At 43.8% G+C, this 15,058-nt stretch overlaps 1 protein-coding gene across 1 annotated transcript in view; it reads right to left on the reverse strand.

Annotated features, from left to right (window-relative positions):
* Positions 1 to 2,290: 2,290 nt before the first annotated feature.
* Ccdc83 (coiled-coil domain containing 83) overlaps positions 2,291 to 15,058 on the reverse strand; it is a 35,584-nt gene continuing 22,816 nt past the window's right edge. The window contains exons 7-10 of the mRNA XM_036182569.1: positions 7,264 to 7,385; positions 6,055 to 6,134; positions 4,992 to 5,185; positions 2,291 to 2,452 (exon numbers count right to left, since the gene is read on the reverse strand). Of these exons, the coding sequence (XP_036038462.1) occupies positions 2,291 to 2,452; positions 4,992 to 5,185; positions 6,055 to 6,134; positions 7,264 to 7,385 (558 nt within the window). The remainder of the gene's footprint in view (positions 2,453 to 4,991; positions 5,186 to 6,054; positions 6,135 to 7,263; positions 7,386 to 15,058) is intronic.

A 15,058-nucleotide genomic window follows, 5' to 3' on the forward strand; every position in this document is an offset into this window, starting at 1 on the left:
CTACTAACAGAATTCTTCCCATGAGGACTAGGGAAGGGATGCCTCCGTGGGACTGGGTGTGATGGCCAATACCTTGTCTTGGCACTCAGGAGTAGGCTGAGGCAGGAGAATTGAAGCCTTGGAGATGAGCCTTACTAGTAAAACACTGTCGCAGTTGAAAAAAAAAAAACATTTAAAATTTATTGGAAGTTGGGAGTCTGGGGCAATCACTTCTGCAGGACATTAATGTCAGCTTTTAGGGTACAGAGAGCAGGATGAGAGTTGTTTTGGGGTGGTCCAATAGAGGGTCACATATCCTACATATTTGCTCATGCATGACTAAGAGGCATTTTAAAAAAAGATTTACCTATTTATTTATTTATTTGTTTATTATGTATACAGTATTCTGTCTGCATGTATCCCTGCAGGCCAGAAGAGGGCACCAGATCTCATTAAAGATGGTTGTGAGCCACCATGTAGTTGCTGGGAATTGAACTCAGGACCTCTGGAAGAGCAGTCGGTGCTCTTAACCACTGAGCCATCTCTCTAGTCCGAGGCATTTTAATAAGACAGATTTGATGGGGCTTGGAGAGTTAAAAGCATGTGGACTGGGCACCAAAGGTTATATATATTTAAAACATGTGCACACAGGTGCCAGCCAAATGAGGGATCATGGAAAATAATGACTCAGCAAAAATATATCCAATGATGGTGATAGATGGTGCTGTGTATGCAGATGTCAAAAGGAGTGTTTTTTATGTGAAAGTAGAAGAACAGTAACGTGGCAAGCACATGCAGTTGATGAAAGCATGTTGGCCCTACATAACACGAGGAACAGAAGAATAAAGGCATCGGCCTGAGAGGGCCACAAAAATCCCATCTCCGCAGGAACAAGACACCAGTGAGAACACGTGCCCACCAGAACAGAGTAAAGGAAGCCAGCCCTGGCTTTTACCTGCTGCCTTCCAGGGCATACATGAAAGGTTTGGGAGCGACTAGGAAGGGGCAGGAAGCACCGAACACGATGGGAACCAACGTATTTCACATACTCAGTTAGTGGAGGCACTACCCTCTTCTGAGGATGTTAGGAGAAATGACCAGTACTTTCAGCTTCCACAATGACCGAGGATGGAGTTAGCATTTGAGATCACCCCGCCAGACTCAAGACCGTGCTGTACATTTGTCACCACTAAAAAGGCCGCTAACGCCTCTCTCTCACTATGATGCAGGGGGTCTGCCTTTTACAGGAACATGATACAGTGGTCTTAACTGGTCACAGAGCGAAAGGAATGCTGATTATGCTCTTACAATTGAAGTACCCATATTGGGAAGGGCTTACTGTGCCCGTACGGGAAAGCGCTGACTGCTTTGCCTGGGGCTGTGTAGACAGAGGAGGGGGCTCCAGAGGGGGAGAGCTTCCTGCTGGTGGAATTTCTCTCTTCAGTGAATGAAGATAATTTGATTGCTATTCTCTTATGTGATGGTTACTGTTGTCGACCTGAGGATCTGGAATTCCCTAGGAGACAGCCTGGGAAGAGGGGTTAGACCACATCAACCCCTGGGCATCCGGTGAGGGATTGTCCTGACTGACTGGTGTGGTGGGATGCTTGGGTGCTGGACTCTTTAGAGTCCAGGAATCTGGTTTAGCATTAATTTTCTGCTGAGTGCAAATATGATGCTATCAGCTTCCTTAAGTTCTAGCTCCTGCAATCTGGGCTCACATACCCCAGCCCCTAACCCTAATACCCTACACCCCCAGCTCCCCACCTCTAACCCTATCCCTAACTCCCACCCCACTGGCATGATAGACTTTACAGTCAAAATATGCACCAAAATAAACCCTTCCTTTTGTAAGTTCCTATTATCGGGATTTTTTTTTTTTTTATCTCAACAGAGAGAGTAACTATCTCATATTATAAATAGGATTAAAGAAAAGGATTAAATTACAGTGACTATCATTCAGCACCCAGGCGGTGGTGGGGGGGAGTAGACAATGATATATGCACTCTAATAAAATTTTCTTAGAAACGTTTCTAACAACTACTCCATATCGGGACCATGGGTGAATCTGTGAATTTTCAAATGAGAAGGATTTGAAACCACTGTCTTCTAAATACTTAATTACAGAAAGCAGTGTCTTTCCTGTCAGTCATGCTGGGCAAATAAATCAATAGCTCAATCCCTGGAACCTGAGTTTTAAAGGTAATTATAACCATTAGAAACACAGGCGTGAGTAAAGTGAGCGACTTGGGCACTTTAATTCACAAGGAGTTTCCAAGGAAAGGTGGTCTCCATGATGCAGCTTTCAGGCCTAGAGAAACATCTTCATCATCTTATGTGTGATATGTCTCTCAGGGCTCTGGATGTCTTCGTAAGATTTGACAGGAGACTGCTTTTCTTGAAAATGAATGGGCATTTTCCTGCCCTCCACGCTCATGAGCTTCAAAGCCAGGGGGCCCAAGTTTACATATTCCTGTGGGAAGACACAAGAGGAGACATAACTGGCAGGTGAGCCTCATAAATGATATGTTCTTCCCCTGGGTTGCTCTACTGGTTGTATGAACATTGTGTCATACATGGAACATGAAAGCCACCGTAAAAATTAAAAATTGTACTTTTAAAGTGTATATTCCCTGTGAGTCACAGTAGAAAGATCTTCCAGTGAGCAGGAGGGAAGGTTGGTGGTCTCAGAGGGAGTTGGGGGTGGGTTGGATACTGGCTAGTGGAAATGTGTCACCTCCAGGCTGCTTTGTTGGTGAATATATATAATTATATATGCATAACTTAATATATATTTATTTATTCCTTCACTCGCCAGGGCACAGCCACAGCAGACTTTTCTGTATTATTAAAAAATGGGGGTGAGGGAGATTCTGTAAGTGCTACTTGGACTAGATAATGTAACACTGAGGACCTTGTCTAGGAATTTCCATCTTTCCACAGGTGCTGAGGCTAGTGTCTAGGTAAAACTTAACCCATTGTGACGAAGTATAGATAAGATATCAGTTAACAAAAGGAACTGGAAAGTTACTTTCTATAGAATCCTCCAGCCAGTCCCAAACAGCTCAGGCCCTACCTGGGAAGATTCCCAAGCCATAGTTCACATGCCGTGTTCCTTCAACACGCACATCAGCAAATCTTTCTAGAATGTTCCCTGTACCCATGGAGCGCTGGGGTGCAGTGATAAACATGACCTGTGAGGGACAGCATAAATAGTGTAGCTCCCCTTATATGGTAATTGTTGATTTTTTTCTGCAATCCCAGAAGCAATTGCATCATTAAGTCTTTATGTCCCCATTCTCTTGAAATTCCCAGGCATACCTGGAATGTTGCTGGGTGTTTAGTATTTATGGGAACTTAAGAGTGAAAAGAGGAGGCAATGTTTTCAGAACGCTTGCCATTCTATGCAGCTTTCAACCTGTAACAAAGCTGAGGGGTGTTCTCCGCCATGGACACCACAGCTGCTCCACCAAAGCTCACAAGGATACATTTCATCAAACCGGGGGCACACAGCCTAGCCTGTTGACCACAATTGCCAGGTATCACCGTGATGCATCAGGAGTCAGGATTCCAGGACATGAATGGTGGTGTTTGGGCATTTAAATGGCAAAACCACTAGAACATGCTTGTCTAGCATGGGCGAGGCCTTGGGTTTAGTCCTCAATACTGCAAAAAAAGGGATGGAGTTCAATAGAGCTGTTCTTTACCCATATTGACTGACTTTTAAACTTACCAGAACAGGAAATTCAGTACAATTAAAAAAAAGAAATTCTGGAAATTCCCATCTCTCAGGAGGCAAAGGCAGACACATAGCTATGAGTCTGAGGACAGCCCAGCAGGAATCTCTCAAATTTGAGACTAGCCTGGGCTTCATAGGGAGATTCTATCTTAAGTAAACAAATAATCATTTGATGGTAGTTAGAATAAACTATTAGTTAATTAATATGGTGACTTATTCCATTTCTTCTGCTTTTTTTGCACCCTTCATTCTCCTACCAGACTTTAAGTTTTAGAACTTTGAAGGATTTGGCAGTCCCAGAAAGAGAAAAAGCAGAAACGTACAAACGAGACTTTCCTCAATTATTGGTTTGTTACTCCAAGCATCCACTAGTGGTATATATTTTATGAAGATGGCTGGATACATATCCTATCCCACAGATTTGTTGGGGTCTTTTGTTTTTGCTTTTACACAATCCTCCATCAGATGTGGGAGCTCTATTCTTCTGCTTGGTGAGATCAGCGAGCGGAGTGTGATGGAAGTGCTAGCGTATGGCCTCCAAACACTAGACATGTTCTCTTTTGTCACTGGGATTGCTTTGTCTAAGAAGTCAGACACCGCACTTTAACAGCGGGACATTCAAGGCACCCTTGAGAGAGAGAGGCTCATCTGAAGAGAAACTGAGGCCCTAATGCAGTCACCATCATCTTGCTTGACATAGGTGTGTCCCTCTTATGAGGCAGGCCTTCTACCCCAATCCAGGCTTCAGATGAGGGTGGCTCTAGCTAGCACATGATGGTGACTGCCCATGTGAGAACCCAGTGGAGCCATTGCTCAATTCCCTGCTAACAGAGGCCTGAAATGGAATAGAAAGTATTGTTTTCACTGGGCGGTAGTGGTGAACACCTTTAATCCCAGCACTCAGGAGAGGTAGGCAGATCTCTGAGTTCGAGGCCAGCCTGGTCTACAAAGTAAATTCCAGGACAGCCAGGGCTGTTACACAGAGAAACTCTGTCTTGAAACACGCCTCCCCAACCCTCCACCCACAAAGTATTGTTTTAAACTAATAGGTTGAGGGATAGTTTATTATGGATGGAGCATCAGCTAACTTACACTTTCTCTTGGTAATGGAGGTCTATAAATGAACTTTTTAAGCTAACTGGCTCAAAGTAGGAGTGAAAAGAGTGCCCCTGGAGAGGTCAATGGTGGACCACTTTGGCAAGCACCACAAAGCAAATTTTCAGTGTTTACACTGTCTGTCTCCTAGTGAGAACTATGTTCTTCAGACTCTCACCTTGAAGTCCTGTTCATCCTCATGCAGCAAATGATGGATGATAGAGCATTCCATCTCTGTGGATGAGCTGTCCTCTCTTTCTATCTCTGTGAAGTGGACTTCGGGACTGCTAGCCTCATGGCTGCTCCCTGGGGAGAGGATCAATGCCTCTCCACCTTCTGCCTCAGTGGGCGATTTCAAATTCTCCTCGGGGACTAGAGCGAATAAATAATTAGGTAACATTCTGAGCAGATTACAAATACAATGCCATCATTGGTCACAGTTGTTTGTTTGAAGGAACTCTGAACTTAGAAATGTGAAACTTTGGACTGAAGGAGTGGCTTAGCTCAATCAACACTGAGGCAGGATGGCCAAGCATCCCTGAGGCCCTAGGTTCAATTTCCAGCCCTGCCACCACCAAACCCAAAATGACTTTTAGAGAAAACGGTATGGAATAAATTAATAAATGAAATAACATAGAAGTAATATAAATACATAGAAGTAAGAGGTGGCCCCATTTTAGGATACTATCCTATATCCTTCTGATAGTCAAGACATTACCCACAGCCACATGGGAACTAATGGATATACTAGCATTTTGGTTGGTCAAAGTGGTACCCAAACTATATTGGCGCAGGCAACACCCCATCCCTCTCTACGAGTATTCACTTAATTCATTATAAAATGCATTGAACTTGGTAGAAAATGGGATTACAACTCAGGCCCAGCAATGCATGTTTGCAATGCCAGCCCTTGGGAGGCTGAGGCAGGAGGACTGTGAGTTTAAGGTCAGACTGTGCTATTTGGAGATACCTTAGAAAGAAGACAGGGTGTGGGAAAAAAGGGAAGGGAGGAGAGAGGGGAGAGAGGGAGGGACGGAATAGAGGAAAGAGGTGAGAAAGAGAAGGGAAGAGCTGGCGGACAGGAGACTAGAGCAGGACAAGCGTGGTGGAAGGAGTGATGGAGAGGAGCAGAGGTGGATCTACTCTGGGCAGAGCTTCTGCATGTGGGGTCCCTGCCTGCAGAAGATGCTCAGGTTGCTGTGTTTTAAGGTGAGGAAAATCTCATTGCAAGGAAATTGTACCTATGTCTATCTCTGGCAACTTCAAAGACACATCTTCAGGTAGCCCTTGCTGCCCAACGGCTTGAGTAAGATACAGTTTCCTGCAAGAACAAACGGCAGATAGTCAGCCAATGAGTGCCGTGCCGCATGCTCACCGGCACCTGTCTCTCTCTCCAGAGTGTGGAGACAAAGCAGAAAAGGGACCTGCTTCACACGCTGTGGGAGCATGAGGCTTGTTGAAAAGATGAACTGCTACCGAATTCTAAAGTGATAGTTTCTGGTGAGATGTGTAATGAGTACTGTGGGAATTCTGGGAGTCAGAAAGAGGCACCCCTTGAGTTAGCCTCGGAGACAAGGAAGAGTTCCCAAGGAGACAAAATGGGAACAGAGTCTTGCAGAACTAGAAGTTCACGGTGGGAGGAGTCTGAAAGGAGGGTAAGTCCCGAAAGGGAGAGTGAGAATGGCATCTATTAGGTAACTGGATTTTCAGTGAGAAAGGCACTAAGAAACGCTGGGGTGTAGCTCAGCTTTAGAGGTCTTGCCTAGCATATATAAGGCCCTGGGTTCCAGGGGAGGGGGGGGGTTGGTGGGGAAGGGGGAGAGTAGGGGAGGAAATGCATATAAGTTATTTAAAGCACATGTATGTAGAGTTTCTATACATTTGGAGTTGCAGCACATACTACTGTTAATGTGTTTGAGTTCTTTACTGTTTATTTTACATGTAAAAGTGTTTTGCCTGCATATAATGTGCACCATGTGTATTCAGTAGCCTCAGAGACCAGAACAGGGCATTGGACCCCCTGGCACTGGAGTTACAGATGGTTGTGACCCACCATGTGAGTGGACTTGAACCCATGTCCTCTGGAAGAGCAGCCAGTACTCTTAACCTCTGGGCCATCTCTCTGGCCACAGTTCTCTTCTTTTTGCCTGCTGTCATCTAGTGGAAGCACTGGAGAACAAAATCTTTCTTTTTCTCTGTAGCCCAGGTTGGCCTAGAATTATGTAGCCTATGCTGGCCTTGAATTTATGGTAATCCTCTTGTGTTAGCCTGCTGGGTACTGGGATTAGAGGTGACACCTGGCTAAATCATGTTAAAACAAAACAAAAACCCCTACCAACTTTTTACAGGCACAATGTTTACAAAACACTTTCTAGAAATGTTAATGGCTTTGACCCAGCTGTTCTGAGAGCACCAATTGCTAACTGCTATGGCACCAGGGAGCATCTCACCTGGGTATTTTGAGATCCAAAAGTCTACAGTTAAACAGCTGGTCAATAAGCACCAAATTTTCCTCTTCCAGTTGTTGAACACAATTTTCCAGTCTTTCAACTTCCTTCCTATGAATCGAAATCTGTTTGCAGAAGAGGGGGATGGGTATCAGTACTTCCTGGCTTCATTTAGTAAAGTCTTCTGGAAGGACACTTGCCTGAGGGAAGAGCTATCATGTTTATTTATTACTGGGTACTCCTGGTCCTACTGTGGTTAAGAAGGACTAAGTGGGGCTGCTTTCTAGGCCATGGACAGGCCTGGTGGGTCGCTATTACAGAGCAGAACTTGTCCTCTTCTATGTGTTGGAAGCATGGCCGAACTTAGATGTGCACTAGAGGCAGGGATAGGAAAACACAATTCATTTAGCAATGATAGATTGGCCAGTGAATGGGGCTCTCTCTAACGGTGATTGTAAATAAGACAATGAAAACACATTGGAATAATTGATACATATGGTAGTATTTTTTTTTTTTTTTTAATGCCTAAAAGCCCTTTCTACCAGCCTCTATGTTAGGATTATGTTCTCTTTGAACCTGGTGTCAGTTCTGGGAAATGCCATACATATGAAATGTTGGCCAATTCATTTATTCTGTTGTACTAAACCCTTACTGTGTGCCAGAAAACATATAACAAATGATCAAGACACAAAATTAATTGAGCAATAGGCTCTCTTAGCCTTGTGGGCAATGGTGTGGTCTGAAGACAAGGTGAGACAAACTTCGGTGGAAGCCGGGCAGCCAGCTGCTCTGGGATGAGGAAGATGCAGATGTTGGGATAATGAAAAACTGGCGACCCACAACTTGAGAATGGTGTAGGGCTTCATGCAGACACAAGCAATGTCTCCTGGGAAGTAGGAACCTTTGCACATTTAAGGTGGGAATAGGGAGGAGTTGGGGACTGACTGACTAAGTAAGAAAGAGACAAATACTGCCCAGAAACCTGGTTTTTGTCCTCAAGGTGATGGCAAGTAACTGCCATGAACTTAGTTCGTGTTTAATTTTTAAGAAAAAAAATTGAGTCAAATATGAACAGAATTTGCCAGTTTGGTTGATGGAGTTCCCATCAATCTTTGAAAAGCATGTCTGGGACCGTCTGTCAAAAGAAGGCTGGCTGCCATGAGCATGCTCTGGCTTTAGAAGAGGCGTTCCTGTGCTTCCTACACTGTGATGTTAGGGTATGGATGGACCCCAGTGAAACCAATGACATCACCAATGACACCACCATTCATTCGGTAGATCCAGAAGCTGGCGAAAGATGGGCTGATCATCTCTAAGCCTCTGATTGTACTCTTCTGGATTTGGTAGCCAAAAAGCACCTTGACCTATGGGGTGGGCAAGCATATGGGCATAGGTAAGTGGAAGGGCATGGCCAGGGCCTGGATGTCATCAAAGAAGGGGAAGAGGCTGAGGATCCCGCTTGGACTGCTCAGGAGACATTGTGAATCTAAGAATGGTTACCTCACATGTCACAGCCTATATCTGAAGGTGGAGAGGAATATATTCAAAACAGAACACTTCCGCGGAGCACATCTACAGGCTTAAGACAGGCCAGGCCCACAAGAAGCTCCTGTGGACCAAACAGCAGGCCTAAGACTGAGGAAGGGCTTCCAGGCCAAGAAGAGCAGCATCATAAGACCAAGGAGCAAGAGACTAAGACAATGAAGCCCCTGTCTCCTGTCCTCATAGTGCCTCAGAGTTGCCTTGCTGATTGATCACATGATCAGCCATTAGCATAAAACAACCCTTTATCACATACAAAGAAAAATACGAGAAAAGAAAGCTCATCAGAGGGAAGAACACATAGACGTTACTTGGTGGAGCCCTGAAGTGATTTCTCTGCCACCCGCAGCAGTGTGAGTTACATTATACAGGCATCAACACCAGCAGATCTTCACGGGAGCAATTGAGGCACTAGAATTAGAACTAAGTATAAAATCAAGAGTGGTAGACAGGTGGGAATAACAGAAGAATAGGAGGAAGCAGACAGCTTCGAGGAAGTGAAAACCAAGAACGCAGAAGCAAAAACTCCTTCAGGCCAGGAGAAGTTAACGGCTTCTGCTTTGCTACTGAGAGTCAGTGATAGTTGGGAACCTTAAAGCATCCATATTAGTCATTTATTAAATGTGTGGGTTCTTTCTTATATGGGCAAGCTTCTGAGATGTCCTGGCTAGTTTTACACCAACTTAACACAAGCTAGAGTCATCAAAAAGGAGAGAGCCTAAATTGAGAAAATGCCTCCATAAGATCAGGCTGCAAACCTGTAAGGCATTTTCTTAATTAGTGATTAATGTGGGAGGACCCAGCCCATTGTGAGTGGGGCCACCCCCAGGCTGATGGTCCTGGGCTCTATAAGAAAACAAGATGAGCAAGCCAGGAGGAGCAAGCCAGTAAGCAGCACTCCTCCATGGACTTTGCATTAGCTCCTGCCTCCTCCAGGTTCCTGCCCTGCTTGAACTCCTGACATCCTTTGCTAATGAACATCAATATGGAAGTGTAAGCCCCTAAGTAGGACAGAAATTGGTATCGGGATCTTAGGGTATTGCTATGACAAACCTGACCATGTTGATTGTGGAAGGACTTTGGAACTTTGAGCTAAAAAGCCATTGAATGTTCAAAGCTTGGTGATCTGTTCTATGAGAGCTTGGGAGATAAGAATGTTGAGAGCAAAGCAGACGATGGAAGCTGGGCTTGTGAAGTTCCACAGGAAAATGTGAGAGCCATTTAAAGATTTCATTGCTGCTGTTGCATAGTTTGAGTTAAGAATCTGTCTTCTGGTTAGCTGGAGTTGAAGAATCAGCTGTGATTAACATGAGACCAGAATCGCTGAAGTAAAACCCTTTGCTTTACTGAAAAGATAGATAGATGCTGGTCAGCTGGAGCTGAGAAATTAGTGGCGATTAAGAAGAGACCAGGATCATTGAGATGAAGTCTTCTGGGAAGTGTTTTCTCAGAGCTAGCACAATATAACACACAAAAGTGACTAAGACTCAACTCTTCCCCCACAGACAGCTTCTAACCCAGTCGACAAGTCACCACTCTCTATCATGTCTCAGACTGCTGGTTAGAGTTGGGAAGGAAGACAAATGGTACATTTATGTCTCAAACATTTAAGTTCATAGTAAGCCAGTGGCCAGAGTTTAGGGTCTTAGATGTTCAGAAATGATTAACTTGATTACAAGTTCGAATGCCTTAAGGAAAAGTTTGTTTTTCAAAGGATGAGAAAGACATTATAGAGGCTGTACACAGAGGAAAATATAGAAGGTTGGGAAGATGCCTGACCGTGGGCTGGGCATGCATGGGAGGCAGCACACATCGTTCTCCAGCTCTTCCCAAAGTTGGCACCAAGAGAGCTTTGCAGGGGTTTAGGACAGCTTACAACATCACTTTAGAGTGCTCAGTGATGTTCACAGCTATTGCTGACTCCCCAGGGCTTTTGAAATACCAGGGAAAGAAATGATCATATACATAGTCAGATTTCTGGGGTAAGGAACATGAAAGGGAAGAAAAGGTTTCCTAAGAAATGTGGAGATCAGGACAATTCAAACTATTTCAGCCAGGGATCTAGGGGCCTGGTTCAAAAATATGCACTTGACCTTTTCTTCTGCAATGTCCATGTGAGCCCTATGCCTCTTTGAGATTATGAATGAGCCTCCAGCTCCCCTTGTCTTGTTTCTCTTTGTTAAGGTGATGTAAGTCATTCGGAAATTTCAGTTGTCTTCATTTTCCTAGTAAGCACACTGAATGAAAACACACAACAAAACTAATGCACCAAGATGTCCTGCACCCTTCCCATACATCTATGCTCTGGGTTTTTTTCTGAAAGAGAACGAAGTGGAGAGTTCTCAGGGGTCCCGTCCTTAGCAGTGCTTCCTAGCCATCATAAGCTTCCCCAAAGAAATGAATCCACTTAATTGTTCTGTTTCTGGGTAACTCCTGAATGCAGTGATAAACTTATAATAAGAGAGAGTTTTCATTAAATTTTGAGCAAATGTAATCATGCCAAAATTAATATTATAATAGAGGAATTAAACCTAATGAATTTCCTTAAAATGCTTTGCTCTTTATTTCTAAGCTTTATGATTCAATTAAACTTGACATTTTCCCTTTGATTGCCAGTGAATTATAAGAAATAAAAAAAATGAAATGAAATCAAACACAATTTGAGGCTTCAGCAGAAAGAGTCAGACCACCAATACAGCCTGTGTTATCAGCCAAATATAGACTTTTTTAAAAAGTCATTTCCCTTAAACCTAAGATCCATGACATCTTATAAAATTAAGAGTTGAATAGTTATTATAATATCAATTGTATTTAACAAAAGTATAATAAATAAACATTCCCTAACACTATAATTATTAACTGACTTGAATTTTAAATTATTGATACCTTGCTTTATTTTTTACTTTTTTTTTTTTGAGATAAAATCTCAGGTGGCCTAAGCTAGCCTTGAATTTGCTATAAGCCAAGAATTACCTTTAACTTCTGATCCTCCTATCTGCATCTCAAAGTCTTGTTTCAAACAAGAAATCCATTGTAACTATTTGGGAGTAATAGTATGAACTCATATTAACATGCCTTTACAAAGGTAATTTGGCAGTTGTTGTCAGGGTGATCCTGGTAGCACAAGCCACTAATCCTAGCTACTCAAGAAGCTGAGACAGGGAATTGCAAATTTAAGCTATCTGTGGACTACAGAATGAGTTCAAGGGGAGCCTGGGCAATGTAGAGAAACCTTGTCTCAAACATAAAAAGGGCTGGGGCACAGTTTGGTGGGAGTGCTTACCTAGCATGTACAAGGCTCTGGGTTCAATCTCCAACACTGCAAAACAAATAAACTCTAAAAGGAAAAGGAAAGGGGCTGGGGTGAAGCTAAGTGGTCGAATCCTTGCCTGGAGTGCACAAGGCCCTCGATCCAATCCCTTAGTGCCCCTTCCCCATACAACAAAGTCAGTTGACAATATCACAGAAATGGTATATGATTTGTCTCCTAGTTTTCTAGAACCATTAACTACTCAGTCAGATAGGGAACAAGGGAAGCGAAAGGAGGAAAACCTTAAAAGTAACTTTGCTGTTAGTGTTTCTGGACTCTGAGAAACAAGGAGGAATTTGATGAGAAATTTAACATTCCACAGCAGGAATGTCAGCTTGAGTGTCTTTCAGATCTCTGTGTATGCGTATTTACAGGTGACTAAAAATGCAAGCTCAGAACTAAGGACCCACATGAGGCAATGAGAAAGATGTGCATCAGACAACCACAGTGCCTAACACGATAGCAAGCCCCTCACATGGTTTAAAGTGAGTTCTCTCAAAAAGTGGTGAGTTTGGGAGGGCACAGGAGAGATGGTCTAACAGTGAAGAGCACTTGCTCTTCCAGAGGACCCAAGTTCAGTTCCAAGCACCCACATGAAGGCTTAGGACTACTCGCAACTCCAGTCCCAGGGGATCTGCTGCCCTCTTCTGGCCTATCATCAGGCACACACATAGTGCACATACATGTATGCAGGCAAAACACTCGCTCACATAAAAAATAAAAATAACCCATCTCTTTTCTAAATAGTGAGTTTTGTTTCATCTATATCATTTAAGCCCAGGATGGATGGCTATTTGTCTAAATGTAAAGGGAATTTTTGAGAGTGGGAGAGTGATTGAATTAGAGACACCTAAACTGTTGGTCAGAATTCAGAAACACTCCGGCCTGTTACTGAAGCGTTTAATGGCTCTATTACCATTAGGCAGATGGTAATATGTTAACAGTTACTTGTGTTGTTACTGTGAGACCTGGCCACAGCAACTTTAAAAAGAAAGGGCTGATTTCTGGCTCATTGTTTGAAGTCACAAATGGCTTGAAGGTATCTGGCCAGGAAGGCATGGTAGCAGCTGCAGGAAGCAGCTGCTGATATTGCATCTGTCCTCAGGAAGGAGAAAACAATGAACCCTGGTGTGCTCAGCTCCCTCACTCTTTTTTTTTTTTTTTAATTTAGTATAGTCCCCAGCCAATGAAGGTGCTGCCCACATTTAAGGTGGATCTTTCTACCTCATATATAAAGCCCAAACTAGAAAGTTCTCATAGATGCCCAGGCTTACATAGGCTAGATCACGTCATATTGACTGTATTAGCCATCACGATTCCAAACCTGTAACATGATACACAAGGTGTGTCCAGCCTACCTCTCGAGAAATAATCTATCACGTCCCTTTGCACCTCTGAACTCACTGCAGAATGACAGAGTCCAGTTTACAATTTAGAAGGAAGTCTCTGAGGTTGTGTGGAGGAGAAAGGGGAAGGGTCTGGCTTAAGGGAAATAAATCCAGGTAAGGTGTCACTTACAGAACCGGATGTGGTTAATGAGGGCCTGGGGTAGGGCAGTGGCAGAGAAGCAAGGGAGAAGTGGTTGGCTAGGATTTATGGGACATACAGGCCTTCTGGATTGGATACGGAAAAAGACACTTCTTTGGGACTTCCAAAGTCCTGACTTGGGACTGACAACCTGGGACCAGAAGCAGTTTCAGGGAAAGAGGCAGATGTTGTCAATTCAGGAGTTTGAGATGCTTGTGGTGAGCTTACACGGAGCTGCAGCTGGCTGACTAGCGTGTGGGTTTGGAGCCTGGAAATGACATCATTTCTAATCTGGATGCCTTTTAAGCCTGAAACACAATTATCCTTGGGCATTTCTTCCCTGGAGTTTAGGGGAAGCCAGCATTTCCTGTTTCTCTCTTTCTTGATACTAGCTTGTGCTGTTAAGTGCACTGTTAAGTAAATTCCTGAGGATGATTGAGAAGTAAATATCACAGCCCTTGAAATTCTGGGATTAGCTTTTTGCTTTGTTTCCTTTAATCTAGCTGAGTGGAGTATAGAATTCCCAGTTCAAAAGCACTCGCCACCTGAACTTCATTACTGACCCCAGTGCTGGATTACACTGCTCATCCATTTGGCCTCCTTTTGTTGGTCATTTTCAGCTGCCAGGGACTTTCTTCTCCAGCTTCGCTGATGCTGCCCTCTGCTTTATCTTTCTAGAATTCATGTTTCTTGGGTACCGTGCCTCTTCCTTTAGTGATGTGTCTCTCCCTGTCCTGAGAGAGTGCACTCGGCACACTGTTTTATATCTGATTATTTTGGTCTTGAAGGATCTTATTTCATAAATAAACCGACTCTCAATTTTTTTTGATATTAATAAAAGTCGCTTTGCAATTTTTCTGGAATTCCCTCGGGCATCTTTTAGGGATGGCTTTAGCACCAGCGCTTGCTTCTGCTCTCCCTAGTTCGCCTGGTTTTTCTCCCATTGTCCAATTGTCCTTAGCTAACCTTCAGTCATGTTAAGAAGGGGCCAAGGCAGTGGTTCTCAACCTGTGGATTGCGACCCCCACAGGAGTTGCCTAAGACCATCTGAAAACACCGATTCCCGATGGTGGCTGGTCCTAGGACACTGCTTCTTTACCCATCACAGGTGGCTCCGCCCACCTGAGTACCATCCAGAACCTGGACTGGATGAAAGGGTCCCGGCATTAGGAAGGTTAAGAACCACTGGTCTAAGGAATGGTGGTGTTTTCTCCACCACTGCACAGATAGGACTGTTGTCACCCTAAGTTTCTCCTCTTAGTGAGAAAGTAGATTAAAGTCTGTAAATGTGGCATGTCAGGGCAGGAGGACTGTTCTGGATTGAGAAATCAGGAGTGGGATATTTTGATTGATTGTGTCCCCATGAATATCACAATTGGAAACATAGTTTTTGCACATAAAGGCCTCACGTCTATGCTA

This window comes from Onychomys torridus, chromosome 1 (assembly GCF_903995425.1).
Source record: "Onychomys torridus chromosome 1, mOncTor1.1, whole genome shotgun sequence".
NCBI lineage: Eukaryota > Metazoa > Chordata > Mammalia > Rodentia > Cricetidae > Onychomys > Onychomys torridus.